The 16,266-nt window shown below is 35.6% G+C and overlaps 1 protein-coding gene across 4 annotated transcripts in view; it reads left to right on the top strand.

Annotated features, from left to right (window-relative positions):
- The window catches only part of LOC127438441 (slit homolog 1 protein-like), a 71,791-nt gene that overhangs the window by 23,235 nt on the left and 32,290 nt on the right, over positions 1-16,266 (top strand). For 3 of the 4 annotated variants that reach the window (XM_051694034.1, XM_051694033.1, XM_051694032.1), the window contains exons 5-11: positions 4,676-4,747; positions 4,832-4,903; positions 5,061-5,132; positions 5,460-5,623; positions 7,444-7,588; positions 9,645-9,716; positions 9,955-10,026. In XM_051694034.1, the coding sequence (XP_051549994.1) occupies positions 4,676-4,747; positions 4,832-4,903; positions 5,061-5,132; positions 5,460-5,623; positions 7,444-7,588; positions 9,645-9,716; positions 9,955-10,026 (669 nt within the window). Of the gene's footprint in view, positions 1-4,675; positions 4,748-4,831; positions 4,904-5,060; positions 5,133-5,459; positions 5,624-7,443; positions 7,589-9,644; positions 9,717-9,954; positions 10,027-16,266 lie in introns of those variants that run through there. The other variant, XM_051694035.1, reaches the window with a different exon arrangement.

The following is a 16,266-nucleotide window of genomic DNA, read 5'->3' as shown; positions in this document are numbered from 1 at the left end:
TGACCTCTATGTGAAATAGAGCAGAAAATATAGAAATTACGTGTCTTGTGTTTGAGTGTTGCTGTCACAGTAACCGTGAAAGGACAACATACATTTAAAAAATACACATGCAGCACATTCTAGGTGACCACACTGCATTTAAAAAAAAAAAAAACGGTTTGAGGAGGTGGTTTGAGACGCATACTATATAAGTCTGTACAGGGCTTGCGTAAACATTAAATAATAACAAAATAAGAACCAGACTTAATCTAATACTTAATCGGATAGCAATCTGATCAGTAAAAACATATGAAGTGACCAATTGTAAATACCTCCTAATATATCAGTCTGGTCTCATAGAATCACGTTACTATAGCGACATTTTTGCGTGGTTTGTTGTACGTATCATGGCAGTTTCCTGGAAAAATGAACACTAGAGGCGCTACAACAACGACTTTCACACAAATCATGAGTGAAAGGCAGATTATCAGTTCTTAAAGACATTTACTTTTTGCCCTGTTCTTCACACAATGCAATCTTATGTCATTGAAACACTTGAGCTGTAGCACATGACTTGTACGGTGATACATTTTAACATTTGCATTACAACTACATTATCAACTACATTTACTAGCTTGTTCAAGTGAATTCAAATTGCACTCAACTAATAGAGCGTTTCACTTGTGACGCAAAGAACCGGGATGCGAGTCGACATGTGAGTCGAAAGTGTCTATAGAGTCACTACAAAATGACGTGGTTGCTTCAGCAGTTGTGTTTTTCTTCTAACATTTGCTTTTTATGACACTATCAGTTCGGTTTAGGTTTTAGGTTAAGGGTAGGGAGGTAGGTTTTGTTGATTAGATCATTAACCTTAAAAACCTCATCTGTTTGGGAGAACATTTAACTCACTTTTAGCACCACGCAGTGGAGATTTCGATACGTTTAATGAACCATGCAAATAATTTCATTTGCAAAAATGTCGCCACAGTCACGTAATTTTCACGAGATTGGTCTGTAATTTATTCTGGTCCCTAGATGTGGCTCGGGTCCTTCTTTTAATGTAAATCTGTATACTTTTTTTGTCGCTGAACACATTCAAGCCGACGGGTCACACATTTTTTTGTCATGTTTAAAAATAATCGTGAGGTCTTTAGCCTCCCGGCTCTACGCTTAATACCTCTCCCACAGTGCCAGCCGCGATGATACGCAGATCAATGATTTTTCCTGACTGAAAAAAAAGGTCAGGATGTTGCCCTTAAATTGTTAGGGTTATGGTTTTGTTCAAATCGCTCATTTTAAAGGTGAAGCGAATAATTTCTGGGCCACTAGCATCACCAGACTGATTCGCAAAAATACCCCAAATTCTCAGTATCGATTGTGTCATTGAGTGAGTATACAACATGCACTCCAATACGCTGAAACTATAATAACCCTAACCCTAACCTAACCTAACCTAACCTGACCTAACGTGACCTGGCCTAACCCTTTGAATTTTGAGATTTAAAATCACCTGATTATTCTTTGATTTTGACATCAAAACGTAAACAGTAAACACTTAAGTTGATAAGAACAGCGGTGAAGGTGTTTACATGCAACGCAAAATGGATAATGGTCACAAATCTATGTGTGCTGATAGTTTAATGCTTAAACCGTTTATGACCTTAAAACCGTTTATGACTCTGATAAAGTAAAACCGTTTAATGTGTTTACATGACCACACATGCTGCTGGTTTATCAGTGCTCAATGTTGCTGTTTCGGGCTTGTCAGAATTCTGAAACTCTGCATATTAAGCTAGGATGTGGAAAGTATTTTAACATTAAAAAATACACACATCACCTTTAAATATGACAAAAAGCAATAGTGATGCTTGCCTTAGAAAACACTACTAATATTACAACCAATATGTAGTGTCTGCTTTCTGCCGTTTACTCTTTAAACCAGGGTCGGCAACCTTTTTGACAGGGAGTGCCATTTTTTATTTTCCTGGTCAATGGCTACACATCATAAGCCGATCAACTTTTTAGCCCTTTTTGGTGAATCGCACATGTAAAATCCTAAAACTTTATTTCCAGGTTTCATTTATATTTTGTATAGATGTTTGAACCACACAATGTGGGTTTATGTTTTCTCTTTTAATCTTTTAATGTAATTTTGAATGTGACCATGGTTTAAGGAGGGTGTACCTGTATGCTGGCTTGGAAATCGCAAGGATTAATAGTGGTGTTTTTCTTATTGCATTACGTGTTGTTCTGAAAGCAAAAAGAAGCAAATGAAACACGGAATGTAGGCTGTCATACGCGCAGCCTGATCGAAACAAAATGGGCGCAAATGGCTTGCATGCGCTGCACGAGTCTGTTGGGTATACTGCAGTCTCATCACATTTTATCTTTTTGTTTAGCCTCCCATTCAGCTCATAAAAAAACGCTGCGTGATCAAGAGGAAGGATTACATCAAGATGTATATTGGAATGCAGGTGCGGAATTTATATAAATAAAATAGTCTACTTCTCTCTAGCCAAGACGTTCCAGTAACTACCTCCCAGCCATAGGTTGCCGACCCCTGCTTTAAACAAAGAAAAATAGCTCTAATTAGCTGAGCTCTCTGTTCTTCATAAACGACCATGAAAGACTTTCATCAAACAGGAACTATAACATGAACCAATTGTAGGGGAACTTAACAGCAGTTTGCAATTTCAGCAAAAGGCACATGCATTAGGAAAAGGTCACCAATGGTTTTCAGATGGAGATAAAACAGATGTAATGACATTTAGGAATCCAGATGCTCTTTCATTGAATGTAAATTTATTTACTCTGCTACAGAACAGCACTGAGCGTGGCTAGATATGCTATATAGATATTTTTCACAACATTATCAATGCAGACGCTTTATTTGTCACTCTAAATGATTAGCTTTTACATAGTGGAAAGAAAAATCACATATCAATTTTGTACTTATTTGTACTTTTTTTTTTTTTTTGGTTGCAGATGAAATACACTTGCATTCTTGTTCAATTTGAATAGTTTGACTAATAGTTTGACAGTGGCAAGAAAAAGTATGTGAAACCTTTAGAATTAGCTGGTTTTCTGCATTAATTTGTAATAAAATGTGATCTCATCTTCATTAAAATCACAAGTATAGACAAACACAATGTGCTTAAGTTAAAACACAAAAACAATTATAATCTTTCATGTCTTTATTGAACACATCCCAGTAAACATTCACAGAGCTGTGGAAAAAGTAAGTGAACCCCTAGACTAAAGACGTCAACAACAGCTAATTAGAGTCAGGAGTTGGCAAACCTGACATCCAATTAATGGATTGGACGTGTGTGTTAGAGCTACTTTGACTTATAGAAAGCACTCATACATTTTGAGTTTGCTATTCACAAGAAGCATCTGCTGACGTGGACCATGCCTCGCAAAAGAGAGATTTCAGAAGACCTACGACCTACAGAATTTTTTATTTGCATAAAGCTGTAAAGGGTTACAAAGTTATCTTGAAGAGCTTAGATATGCATCTGTCCACAGTTAGACAAACTGTCTATAAATGGAAGATGATTTAGTACTGTGGCTACTCTTCCTTAAAGTGGCCGTCCAGCCAAGATGACTCAACGGGCACACTGCAGAATGCTCAATGAGGAAAAAAACAGCCTAGAGTGACAGCTAAAGACTTGAACAATTAATTGGAACTGGTTAACATCTCTGTTCATGAGTCTACTATACGGAAAGCATTAAACAGCTATGGCGTCCATGGCAGGGCACCACGGAAGAAGTCGCTGCTTTCCAACAAAAACTTTGCTGCGCACCTGAGGTTTGCCAAAGATTACCTCGACACTCCACAATGCTACAGGGAAAATGTTTTATGGACTGATGAAACTAAGGTTAAATTGTTTGGGAAGAACATGCAGCACTACATATAGTGTAAAAAGGGCACCGCATACCAACATGAAAACATCATCCCAATGGTGAAGTACAGTGGAGGGAGCATCATGATTTGCTGCATCGTGGCCTGGAACACTTGTCATCATCGAGGGAAAAATGAATTCTCAAGTTTATCAAGATATCCTACAGGATAATGTCAGGGTGGCTGTGTGCCAGCTGAAGCTCAGTAGAAGTTCGGTTGATGCAGCAGGACAATGAACCCTAAACATCGAAGTAAATCCACTACAGAATGGCTTAAAAAAAAAAAAAAAGAAAATCCACCTTTTGGAGTGGCCCAGTCAGAGTTCAGACCTTAACCCAATAGAGATGCTGTGGAATGACCTCAAGAGAGCTGTTCACACCAGACATCCTAAGAATATGGCTGAGCTGAAGCAGTTCTGTAAGGAAGAATGGTCTGAAATTCCTTCTGAACGTTGTGCAGGTCTAATCTGCAGCTACCAGAAACACTTGCTTGAGGTTCTTGCTGCTACAGGATTGACCAGTTATTAAATCCAAGGGTTCACTTACTTTTTCCACAGCACTGTGAATGTTTAAGGGGATGTGTTCAATAAAGACATGAAAGATTATAATTGTTTGTGTGTTATTAGTTTAAGCACATTGTGTTTGTCTATACTTGTGACTTTGATGAAGATGAGATCACATTCTACGACCAATTAATGCAGAAAACCAGCTAATTCCAAAGGGATCACATACTTTTTCTTGACACTGTATGTTCCTTTATATTAATTAGATTTTTTGTAAACTCTTTTGATAGGGACTTAAGTGAAAATGTCATCCAGGTCATACCAAGGAGAGCGTTTCGAGGTGCCACAGACATCAAGAACTTGTGAGTTATGCAAAACGCACACCATGTTTTGTGTGGTATCAAATGTGTGTATATTTTTATATGTGTGTTTGTCTTTGATCTCAGACAGCTGGACAGGAACCATATTACATGCATTGAGGATGGAGCATTTCGTGCATTGAGAGTTTTGGAGGTCCTGTATGTACTCGCACTTTATTAGTGTTACAGAGTAGAAACTACATAAGTGCTTTTATAAATACTGATGCTGTTCTGCTTGTATTTCACAGCTGCAAAGACTATATATGGATTGTATATTTTCTGTAACTTCTACTTTATCTCTTATTCTCGTCCACAGAACACTGAACAACAACAATATCAGCACCATCCCTATTTCCAGTTTCAACCACATGCCCAAGTTACGTACATTGTGAGTCCAAAATGATTCACTAATTATTGTTGTTGGTGGATATAATCAAAAATGTAATCATGTAACCCATAAAAGTAACTTTAATCTGATTATGTACATTTTAAAATGTAATGTCATCTGATTTCAAGAATTAGATTTTTGTAATCTGATTACATAATCCATATTACATGTAATCTGTTTCTATCCAGCTAAGTATGTGCAATAGTAGTAGTGATGCTTGCATTAGTAAACACCACTAATAGTAAGTCTTACTAATATAAAAAAACAATTTCTGTAAACAGTTACAATAATCAATATATAAAAATGTTCCTCTTTTCTTTCTTCTAGTCGGCTGCATTCTAATAGTCTGCGATGTGACTGTCACCTGTCATGGCTGTCTCAATGGCTCAGGCAGAGGCCAGCTTTGGGTCTGTACACACAGTGCAGTTCTCCTCCTAACCTACATGGCCTCAACCTGGCTGAACTGCAGAAGAAAGAGTTCGCATGCACTGGTAAATCTGGGCTCTTGGGGCATGGGGCTAATCTTAAACTAGACTAAAATGGTTCTCTAGGATGGTCAGGCTGGTCTTGTTTGCTGGTTTTAGAGGGGTTTTAGGCACTTGTCAGTTGGCCAGGCTGGGAGACCAGCTGGCCGAAAAGCTAAACTAGCTAAACACCAGCTTTGCCAGGCTTTGTGACCATCCGAAAGCAGCTACCAGGGGTAGCTGTGTCTGTCTTCCAATTGTAGCTGATCACATAAACACAGTCAGAATCAAAAAGTACTTACAATGTAAATAATATAGTAGAACATACTATAGTTCAGTTACACTTTATATGAATGTTCCCTTTGCTAAGGGTTTATAAAGGTGTTTATTAATGACTAATAAGTCATTTACAAATGTATTATAAATTGTTGATATGCACTTAAAACATTAATAAATAATGCATAATATTAAGCATTTTAACTTACAAATTATAAATGCATAATTACTCATACTTTCTATTAATCAAAAACAAAATGCCCCAATTCATGATTTATGTCACAATGCAACAAAAACAGACTGATATAATATGATTAATAGGAGGGATTGTGTCATTTTGCTACAGTCCGCTTTGTGTTTACAGTATATTCATTACTGTAAGGTCTTGACTCACTTGTATTGATACTTTCCTTGTCACATTGATTTCAAAAGTATGGTGTTTCTCCGAGTGCTGTCCCAACTTACCTAGTCCTAATTATCTAAAGTCCTCTGCAAATACATTTTTGAGGTCTTCATTCTCATTCACAGCCTGATGACATTAATGTACATTAATAAATGCTTTGTATGAGTCCACAGTACATTAAGATACATTTTCATAGGTTACTAATGTTGAATAAGTCCTATTAAGCCTTTATAACATTTTGGCAGGTATTGCATGAAAGTCTTTTCATGCCTGTTGTCATTACCAAATATCAATGACTTAGAATGCATTTTTAAATGAATTATTAATAATTAATAAACGCTTAACAAAGGAAACAATAACTTATTGTTATCCTTTATGTACATAGGTTTCTAATGTTGGCAACTCCTTAATACATATGTGTCCACTTTACATTAAGGTACATTTTCATATGTTTCTAATGTTGAATAACAGTTAATAAGCATTTATAACATGTGATGTAAAATGTCTTTTAATTGGGTTGGTATTGCATGAAAGTTGCCCTATTTATTCATGTTGTTATACCTGCATATCAATGATTTATAATGCAGTTGTAAATTAGTTATTGGTCATTAATAAACCCCTTTATAAACCCTTAACAAAGGGAACAATAATGTACTGGTACCCTTTTCGTACATAGGTTTCCAATGTTGGCAACTCCTTAATAAATTCTTCATATGTTTCCAATTTACATTAAGGGACATTTTCATAGGTTTCTAATGTTGAATAACTGTTATTAAGCATTTATAACATGTGAGGTAAAATGGCTTACAATTGGACTGGTATTGAGAGTTTCCCTATTTATTCATGTAGTTATACCTGCATAACAATGATTTATAATGCATTTGTAAATGAGTTATTGGTCATTAATAAACCCCTCTTTATCTCATGTGTGTATCATTTTAACTATACTTTTCAAAAATACTATTCATTTCTTTCTTTTTAAAAGTTTAGCATCTAGCTAGTGCAACTTTAACTCAAATGGAAAACTTCTATTGTAAAAACTCATGGTGAATTAGCCTTCACTGTCAGCACTGTAGAAATACAATGAATAATAAACTCATATCAAGCAAACAATAAACCAATTTAAATGTTCAAAACTAATCTATGTAACATTTTCTTCTTTCCTGAGGCATTTTCGATTCAAGTCCTCAACCGTGTGGTCTGGCATCTGGCTCCTGCCCGCCGATGTGCACCTGCAGTAACAATATCGTGGACTGTAGAGGAAAAGGTCTTACAGCCATACCAGCAAACATGCCTGAGAGTATGACTGAGATGTGAGTGTTTTGGTAACTAAGAATATTTAATATGTTTCTATACAAGTAATATTGTTCATTAGTGTAAATATTGGCTACACTACAGATCACTACTTTACACACTACCTCGAATGTGTCTCATGCAATCAGAGTTTAGAGATTTTTTGTTTTATAAAATGGGATTTTTTATTACTGGGTATTCACTCTGACCACAACACAAACTCATCTAGACATGTATAGCATAGATTTTCACTGTGCAGTCCACTGTGCATCTTTTATTTTTGCTCTTGACTCTTCACCTTGATATCTGGTGTTTTAACTTTTCACCTGAATGGTGTGTGTCTGTCCATTTGCTACATATCTGTGATATTGACTAGTACAAAAGATCATGAACTACATTTAGCTGGATATGTGTCAGATGGGGGTAGCATGCAATTAATTCAAAGAATTCCTCTTGAATGAATGCTGAATTTAAACCAAGAAAATTTGTGGAATTAAAGAATGGGAACCTCTTTCTGAGGAGTCACATGAAATCCCATAACAAAAATTCTTCAGCAATCCTGCAGCATTAAACAGTACGGAAGCCATGAAAGTACTGTGAAAAAAATAAATAATTTAAAAAAATTTTTTTAGGTGTCTTAGTGCCTTCCTGAGCCTATGTCCTACAAATATTATTTGTTTCTATCTAAAAAGCTTTTTTCTCTCTCTAATTTTTTTTTCTAAAAAAAACCAAACAAACAAGAAAAAAATTTCTGTTCTACATTTTTTTTCTCTGTAAGAAAAATGTATCTGAAAAATGTTTTTCTTTTCTCTTAATTTTTTTATTCTCTCTAAAAAAAAAAATCTCTCAAGAGGCAACAGATGATAATTGTTTTTTTGTTTTTTTTTGCTTGCTAGCTAACAATTAGCATGCATTACCAACTTCGGCCACCAGGTGCCACTATCAGTAAGCATGAAATTTAATGCTTACAAGGAGACAGATGACAGCTGTGGTACTTGATCTGTTAATTTGTAGTTGTATAACACTCTAACAAGAATGTTTTTTACATATAATGTTAGAGAGTCTACTAATACATGAAATCCCACAATTAAATGGATACTCCTCAGGTTACATATGTTTAAAATGGCATTCAAGTGTTATTTATAGTTGTTTGATGAATTTTTTTATTTTTTTATTTTTTGGAATATGAAGCTTATACTGTTTCCTCAAGCTGCTCTGCATCTTCCTTTAACTCGACACGGTGCCGTGGTACCGCTGAAGCTGACGTGTCACTCCATAGAGTTCATTGATTTGGGCAACGCTAACACGAGTCATCCTTTTAAACACAGCACTGAAAACACAGCGAGAGGCATCGCAACGGTCAAAGACGTCTATCTAGCGCATGTTTACATAGGCCAAATTAAAATATCAATAGCAGCCAGCATTGATATTCCCGGTGGTGAATGCCATCAAGCAAACAGAAATAACTCCAGAATGCCGTATGAAACATACAGAAAGTAACCTGAGGCATATTCATTTAATTGTGGGATTTCATGTATTATTAGACTCTCTAACATTATATATGTTTCTTTCCTTGATTAAGATTTGCAAAACATTCTTGTTAGAGTGTTATACAACTACAAATCAACAGATCAAGTACCACAGCTCTGTCACCTTAGATTTCATGCTTACTGAAATTTTAGAGAGGAAAAAAATGAGAGAGAAAGCAACTTTTTTTTAGAACAAATTTAGAACAAATTTTAGAAAATATTTTTAGATTGAAAAAAAAAAAAAAGTATTTGTAGGACTTATGGCTCAGGAAAGCACTAAGACACCTACAAAAAAAAAAAAAAAAAAAAAAAAAAAATTTCACTAAGTGAATTTTTTTTTCACAGGACAGTTCAGGGCTTCCGTAAACAGCAATATTGAGAAAGTACAAATACAAATGTGTTATGGTTTTTCAGAGTGATACATATATAAGAGCACGTTACCAATGTTCAGTAACATTATTAAGTACGTATGTTAAAGTAAAACTTGTTTTTTTCCTTAGCCAAAGATTATATCCTGACAACCATGTCTTTTTCTTCTCTCTTTTAGACGATTAGAGCAGAACGGTATAAAGTCTGTCCCTCCTGGAGCATTCGCCTCTTATAAGAGACTGCGGAGAATGTGAGTGATATAAAGATATCAGTGATCTTAACCAACTATGAACATTTATCATGCAGCATTTCCTTACAACATGTACCATTTTTTTGATATGGCAATGGTGACAGCAGTGTTTTTTTTTAGTTTTTTTTTTGCCAATTAGGGAACCTCAGGATGCCATAGATTTCATATCTATTATGGTTTATTAATGGCTATAAAACTGAAAATAATACATTTCATAATTCTGTCTTCTACTCAATAGAGATATGAGTAATAACCAAATATCTGAAATTGCTACTGATGCATTTCAAGGACTGCGCTCACTCAACTCACTGTAAGTATTTATTTTACTCCACTGTATTTTTGCTTTTGGTGTGTCTCTGTGCGTGTGTGTGTGTGTGTGTGTGTGTGTTGTATATTTTTATATATTATATTATATTATATTATATTATATATTTTTATATAAATTTATAGATTTATAAAATAACTTATATTGTTATAGTATAAAATAATATTCATTGTTGATATCAAAATCATATACATGTATATATATATATAATATAAATTATTTGTAATATTATAATTACAACATTTTATATTATAAAATTATATTTTGCACTCTTTTGCACATTAAATGAATTACAATAAATACAAAAAATATATTTTCATATGTGGCTAAATGCCTATAATTTAAATCAGGTCTAAATGTTTACAATGTTAGTAACATACAGTGCATTGCCTTATATAAAAGTCAGAAATGATTGCATTCTGAGATCAAAAGAGCTCTATTAAGCCTTAAAAAGATTGTTATTGCCTGTGACTCTGAAATGTTTCAAAGGCATTTTCAAGCAATTTGCTATCAATCACACTGCTGTCTGGGTGATCGTCCAAAATGTAGAACATGTCAAACCACTGGCAATCAATCCAGGTCTGGTTCTTCCACCAAATTATAAAAGAAATGCCCAAAGATGATGCAGCATGTAACCAGTATCCCCAGGACAACATCAAGGGACTTAGAAGACAAATTTATTTCAATGTATGAACATTGACTAAAGGCCAAGAAGGCAGAAGTCTTTGCTTTCTTGAAAGAATAGTAGATGAACTGAATGGTGCCTGACAACGCCTTTCATTATAGAATAAACCATGAGTTACACTGTACCAGTGAGTACTTAAGGATGTGAGGCTGGATGTCAGAAAGCTGAAGCTGAACTGTAATTGGACCTTACAACAAGATAATGGCCCAAAACACTCAAGCCAATCTGTGCACCAATCTTCAGTTGAAAAGCTTGAAAGCAGAGGGTTATTATGGAACGGCCAAGTCAAAGCCTAGAGCCCATGAAAATGTTGCAGAGGGACTTAGCAAGTCAAAGGGTTTTGAAGAGACGCTCTTGAAATGAGCAAGAAAACATAACACTGTAAAATGAGTTCAGCAATCGGGCACAAAAATTTTGATGTAGGTCAATATTGTATCAAGGAACATTGCAAGTAAAGTCTTCAGGAAGTGGTTTCCACAACAGGAGCAACGACTTTACAAGAAAGTAGGTGTATTTATTTCTCCACAGCAGGAAATATAAATTTCAACAAATTTTGGTGGTAGGGGCTGAGAAATAAGTCATGAGAGGCTGCTTAAAGGAATATTCTGGCTTCAATGAAATTTAAAGGGATAGTTCACCTAAAAATGAAATTCTCTCATCATTCACTTACCCTCATGCCATCCCAGATGTGTATGACTTTCTTTCTTCTGCTGAACACCAACAAAGGTTTTAAAAAAAACAATTGGCTCTGTAGGTCAATACAATGCAAGTGAATGATGGCCAGAACTTTGAAAGTCCAAAAAGCATATAAAGGCAGCATAAAAGTAATCCAAACGACTCCAGTGGTTAATTCTATATCTTCAGAAGCAATATGATAGATGTGGGTGAGAAACAGATCAATGTCAATCAGTCTTTTTTACTATAAATTCTCCTCCTTGCCCAGTAGGTGGCGATATGCACAAATAATGTGAATCGCCAGAAACAAAAGAAGAAGAATGTGAAAGTGAAAGTGGAGATTTATAGTAAAAAAAAAGGACTTAAGCTCAATCAAAAACTAATTTTGACTCGTCCCTTGTTTATAAAAAAAAAATAAATAAATAAAAAAAAAAAAAAAAAGAGGCAAAAAATGTGGTTACATTGAGGCATTTACAATGGAAGTGAATGGGGCCAGACCATAAACATTAACCTCCTGAGACCCCTGCATGACTCCATTCCCCTTTTGAGTGTTGGTTATTCATGTTTTTGAGACGTTACAGACATTACATCAGAAATTCTGATTCAAAGTAATGGCCAGCATCATCCAGTCACTGCCAACCATGTTAAAATAAAATTATACATTATAACATTCTGAATATATGAACTGATTACCATCGTCCCATGTCTGCCAAACATGTTGAGTGATCAAAACATCATCTGCAGCCTGAAAGTGAACTTTAAATAGGAAGTTTGGAATGAATGCACTTAGCTGCATAGAGGATGCTCCCTCGCTCCCTATTTAGTGAATGACTTAACCTCCAGTATGCTGTCTGTCTACACTGGTCTCAGAACAGTTTGACATGCACCTCATTTTCATCCTAACTCCATATAAAGCCTCTGAAAGCAACATTTTCCAGTTTTTGGATGATAGAGGATATTTTAACTGAAACTGAGCCTATAGTCCATGTATGTGGTCATTGTGTTTAACAGCGTGCCATTTCGCATAACATTTTAAAAATGGCATATCGAATGAAGCTAGAGACTCTAATCTTTTGACTCAAACAGGTTTCAATGTAAAAATGTAATAAAGTTTCTTACCAGATTTAGTTTTATTGCCGTTTCAACCAAACACAGACTCCTCTGTGATCACCGATGTTGTTTTGTTACATGACTCAGTGCAGCAAAAGTTTAACCCTTTAATGACAGCACAAAGTCTTAAGAGTAGGTTTAAATGAAATGAAATTATGCATTGCATATAGCAAAGCCAAAATATAACGTCCACACATGTGGACATGGGGTCGTACACAGTTAATATACACAATATAGCCAGAAGATGTAAACATTATACATGTTAATGTGATTTTAGTGTGATAAAGTTGCTGTTTGACATGATTTTAGTGTGATAAAATCACCAAATGATGTCAAAGATGTGCTTAAAATGGCTTTGAATGTGGCTGAAAATCGCATTTTCATGTTGGTGAAGAATAATCACAATGGATCTCAAAAGAATAATTTGTTAAATGAAATTGCTTGGATCAAGCTTGTTACAGCATCATTGGTTTAAGGGTTAAATATGCATTTTTGTAAATATGTACAAAACACACACCTTCATAGGGAGTACTTATTCGTTTTACAGCACTTTATATGAGTAATCAGATTATCTCCATGTGATTGCCGTATATATATCAAACATATTCATAAGTGTGAGCTTGTTATTAGTTCTTTTGAATTATGCATCATGCACTCCAGCAGCGCAAGATAAGCTCTTTGCAAACATCTCTTATGGGAACATCTCACCAGGGGTCTGATGTAGAAAGTGCGTGATATGTGTAAATACATGAATGTATGTCTTGCCTCCAGGGGAAGTCATCTCTAGCATATAATGTATGTCTTTTATGATTTGACTGGGCAAAGATTCATTTGATTTACTGAAGCTCAGCTGGAACAGATCAGGGCTGCGTTTCCCAATAACGGTCGATCTTAGCAGTTAAGAGTGTTTTCTACAAGCAATTTTACGAATGTTTGTTATTTTCTAAGCGACCAGACAGTTTTTGTCTTGTGGATGGTAAAATGGGAAAATGCAAGTACTGTATATAAAAATCCCATATACTTGCATTTAAGGGGGGACCCAAACCATATCTAGAGACCAAAATATATAATAAGACTTGGGAATGTACTGCAAAAAAAAAAAAAAAAAAAAAATAAATAATATATATATATATATATATATATATATATAATTTATTTATTTATTTTTGAGCACTTTTGTGCTCAAAAGTTTGCATACCCTGGCAGAAATTGTGAAATTTTGGCATTGATTTTGAAAATATGACTGATCATGCAAAAAAACTGTCTTTTATTTAAGGAGAGTGATCATAGGAAGCCATTTATTATCACATAGTTGTTTGGCTCCTTTTTATATCATAATGATAACAGAAATCACCCAAATGGTCCTGATCGAAAGTTTACATACCCTTGAATGTTTGGCCTTGTTACAGACACACAAGGTGACACACTTTTAAAAGGCAATTAAAGGTTAATTTCCCACACCTGTGGTTTTTAAATTGCAATTAGTGTCTGTGTATAAATAGTCAATGAGTTTGTTAGCTCTCACGTGGATGCACTGAGCAGGCTAGATGCTGAGCCATGGGGAGCAGAAAAGAACTGTCAAAAGACCTGCGTAACAAGGTAATGGAACTTTATAAAGATGGAAAAGGATATAGACCAAGAAAGATTTCAGCCACAACTGCCAGAAGAATTGTTCGGGATACAAAGAAAAACCCACAGGTAACCTCAGGAGAAATACAGGCTGCTCTGGAAAAAGACGGTGTGGTTGTTTCAAGGAGCACAATACAACGATACTTGAACAAAAATGAGCTGCATGGTCCAGTTGCCAGAAAGAAGCCTTTACTGCACCAATGCCACAAAAAATCCCAGTTACAATATGCCCGACAACACCTTGACACGCCTCACAGCTTCTGGCACACTGGAGTGACGAGACCAAAATAGAGCTTTATGGTCACAACCATAAGCGCTATGTTTGGAGAGGGGTCAACAAGGCCTATAGTGAAAAGAATACCATCCCCAATGTGAAGCATGGTGGTGGCTCACTGATGTTTTGGGGGTGTGTGAGCTCTAAAGGCACGGGGAATCTTGTGAAAATTGATGGCAAGATGAATGCAGCATGTTATCAGAAAATACTGGCAGACAATTTGCATTCTTCTGCATGATAGCTGTGCATTGGATGCTCTTGGACTTTCCAGCACGACAATGACCCTAAGCACAAGGTCAAGTTGACCCTCCAGTGGTTACAGCAGAAAAAGGTGAAGGTTCTGGAGTGGCCATCACAATCTCCTGCCCTTAATATCATCGAGCCACTCTGGGGAGATCTCAAACGTGCGGTTCATGCAAGACGACCAGAGACTTTGCATGACCTGGAGGTATTTTGCCAAGACGAATGGGCAGCTATACCACCTGTCATTGATGCTAAAGGGGGCAATACACTGTATTAAGAACTAAGGGTATGCAGACTTTTGAACAGGTGTCATTTCATTTTTTTCTTTGTTGCCATGTTTTGTTTTATGATTGTGCCATTCTGTTATAACCTACAGTTGAATATGAATCCCATAAGAAATAAAAGAAATGTGTTTTACCTGCTCACTCATGTTTTCTTTAAAAATGGTACATATATTACCAATTCTCCAAGGGTATGCAAACTTTTGAGCACAACTGTACAGTCTATATATTTTTTTCTTTCTGTAAAAATATCAAAACTTTGGTAAGACTTGTTTGAGATAATATACCTTAAATTGTGTTTATTTGTCTTACCTCATTAGCAAAATGTTGCTTTCTTTTTGTAGACATAAACCTTGTTAAATTTTGTTTATGCGTGAAACAAGAAATTATTAGGCAGTGGATTAATATAAATAAGTGTGGTTTAAAATACTCTCAGAAAACCAGTATTATTATCTTCAAAAGCAATTTTACTTCTTAAGTAGCCTAAATATATCTTCTTTAAGTAAGTTTAGATATTTTTACTTGGAAACAATACAAAAATAATGATTAAGAAAATTAATTTAACTTTTGCCAGTAAGCAACCACCTAGCAACTTCCCAGAACACCCTTGCAACCACCTAGCGACGCCCTAGCAAAGCACATAGCAACACACCAAAAAACACTCAGTACACCTTAGCAACTGCATAGCAACACCCTGGCAATGTGGCAGCGAGTTTGCACAGACAAGCAAAAAATTTTCTTCAGAAAATGTAAAAATGTAGTTTGGTCATGAAAACTCTCACCTAAATGTAAGGTGTTATAATGGATATAGCAAGTTGGTAGTGTTGGTCTTGCTTACGCTGCTCCTATAGAGACAGTACGGTGACTTGCTAAAGCTTGATCATACACATGCATGCTGCTGCTGCACAATTATACACACATACAATCCATTTGTAGCATATCTAGACATTTGGTGCTGGGGTGGAGGAGGGTTTTCAGAGCGAAAACTCTTGTTGGGTACTGCATTGAAACCGGCTTACTTGCAAACTGAGCATTTTTAAATGTTAGACAAAGAGAGAGTACGCAAGTTGATTGGCTAGCAGAATATATGTCAAAGGACCTATCAGCGTGCGCCATGTAGAGTTTCATGACTGAACTTAGAATAATTTATACTTATTAGGGCTTTGTGCGCTCTATGTTTGTGGCATTTCTATGTAAATTTCTGTATCAACCTCATGTCGGTATATGGTCATAATTTTATTAAAACCTCATGTATATCAAGCCCTGCAGACTTGACAAAATGAAACAATTTATCAGACTATGATATCTCATGTTAGTGTGTTTTTTCA

The sequence above is a fragment of the Myxocyprinus asiaticus genome, chromosome 49, assembly GCF_019703515.2.
Source record: "Myxocyprinus asiaticus isolate MX2 ecotype Aquarium Trade chromosome 49, UBuf_Myxa_2, whole genome shotgun sequence".
Classification (NCBI taxonomy): Eukaryota; Metazoa; Chordata; class Actinopteri; order Cypriniformes; family Catostomidae; genus Myxocyprinus; species Myxocyprinus asiaticus.
This window is presented reverse-complemented; position numbering and strand designations above follow the sequence as displayed.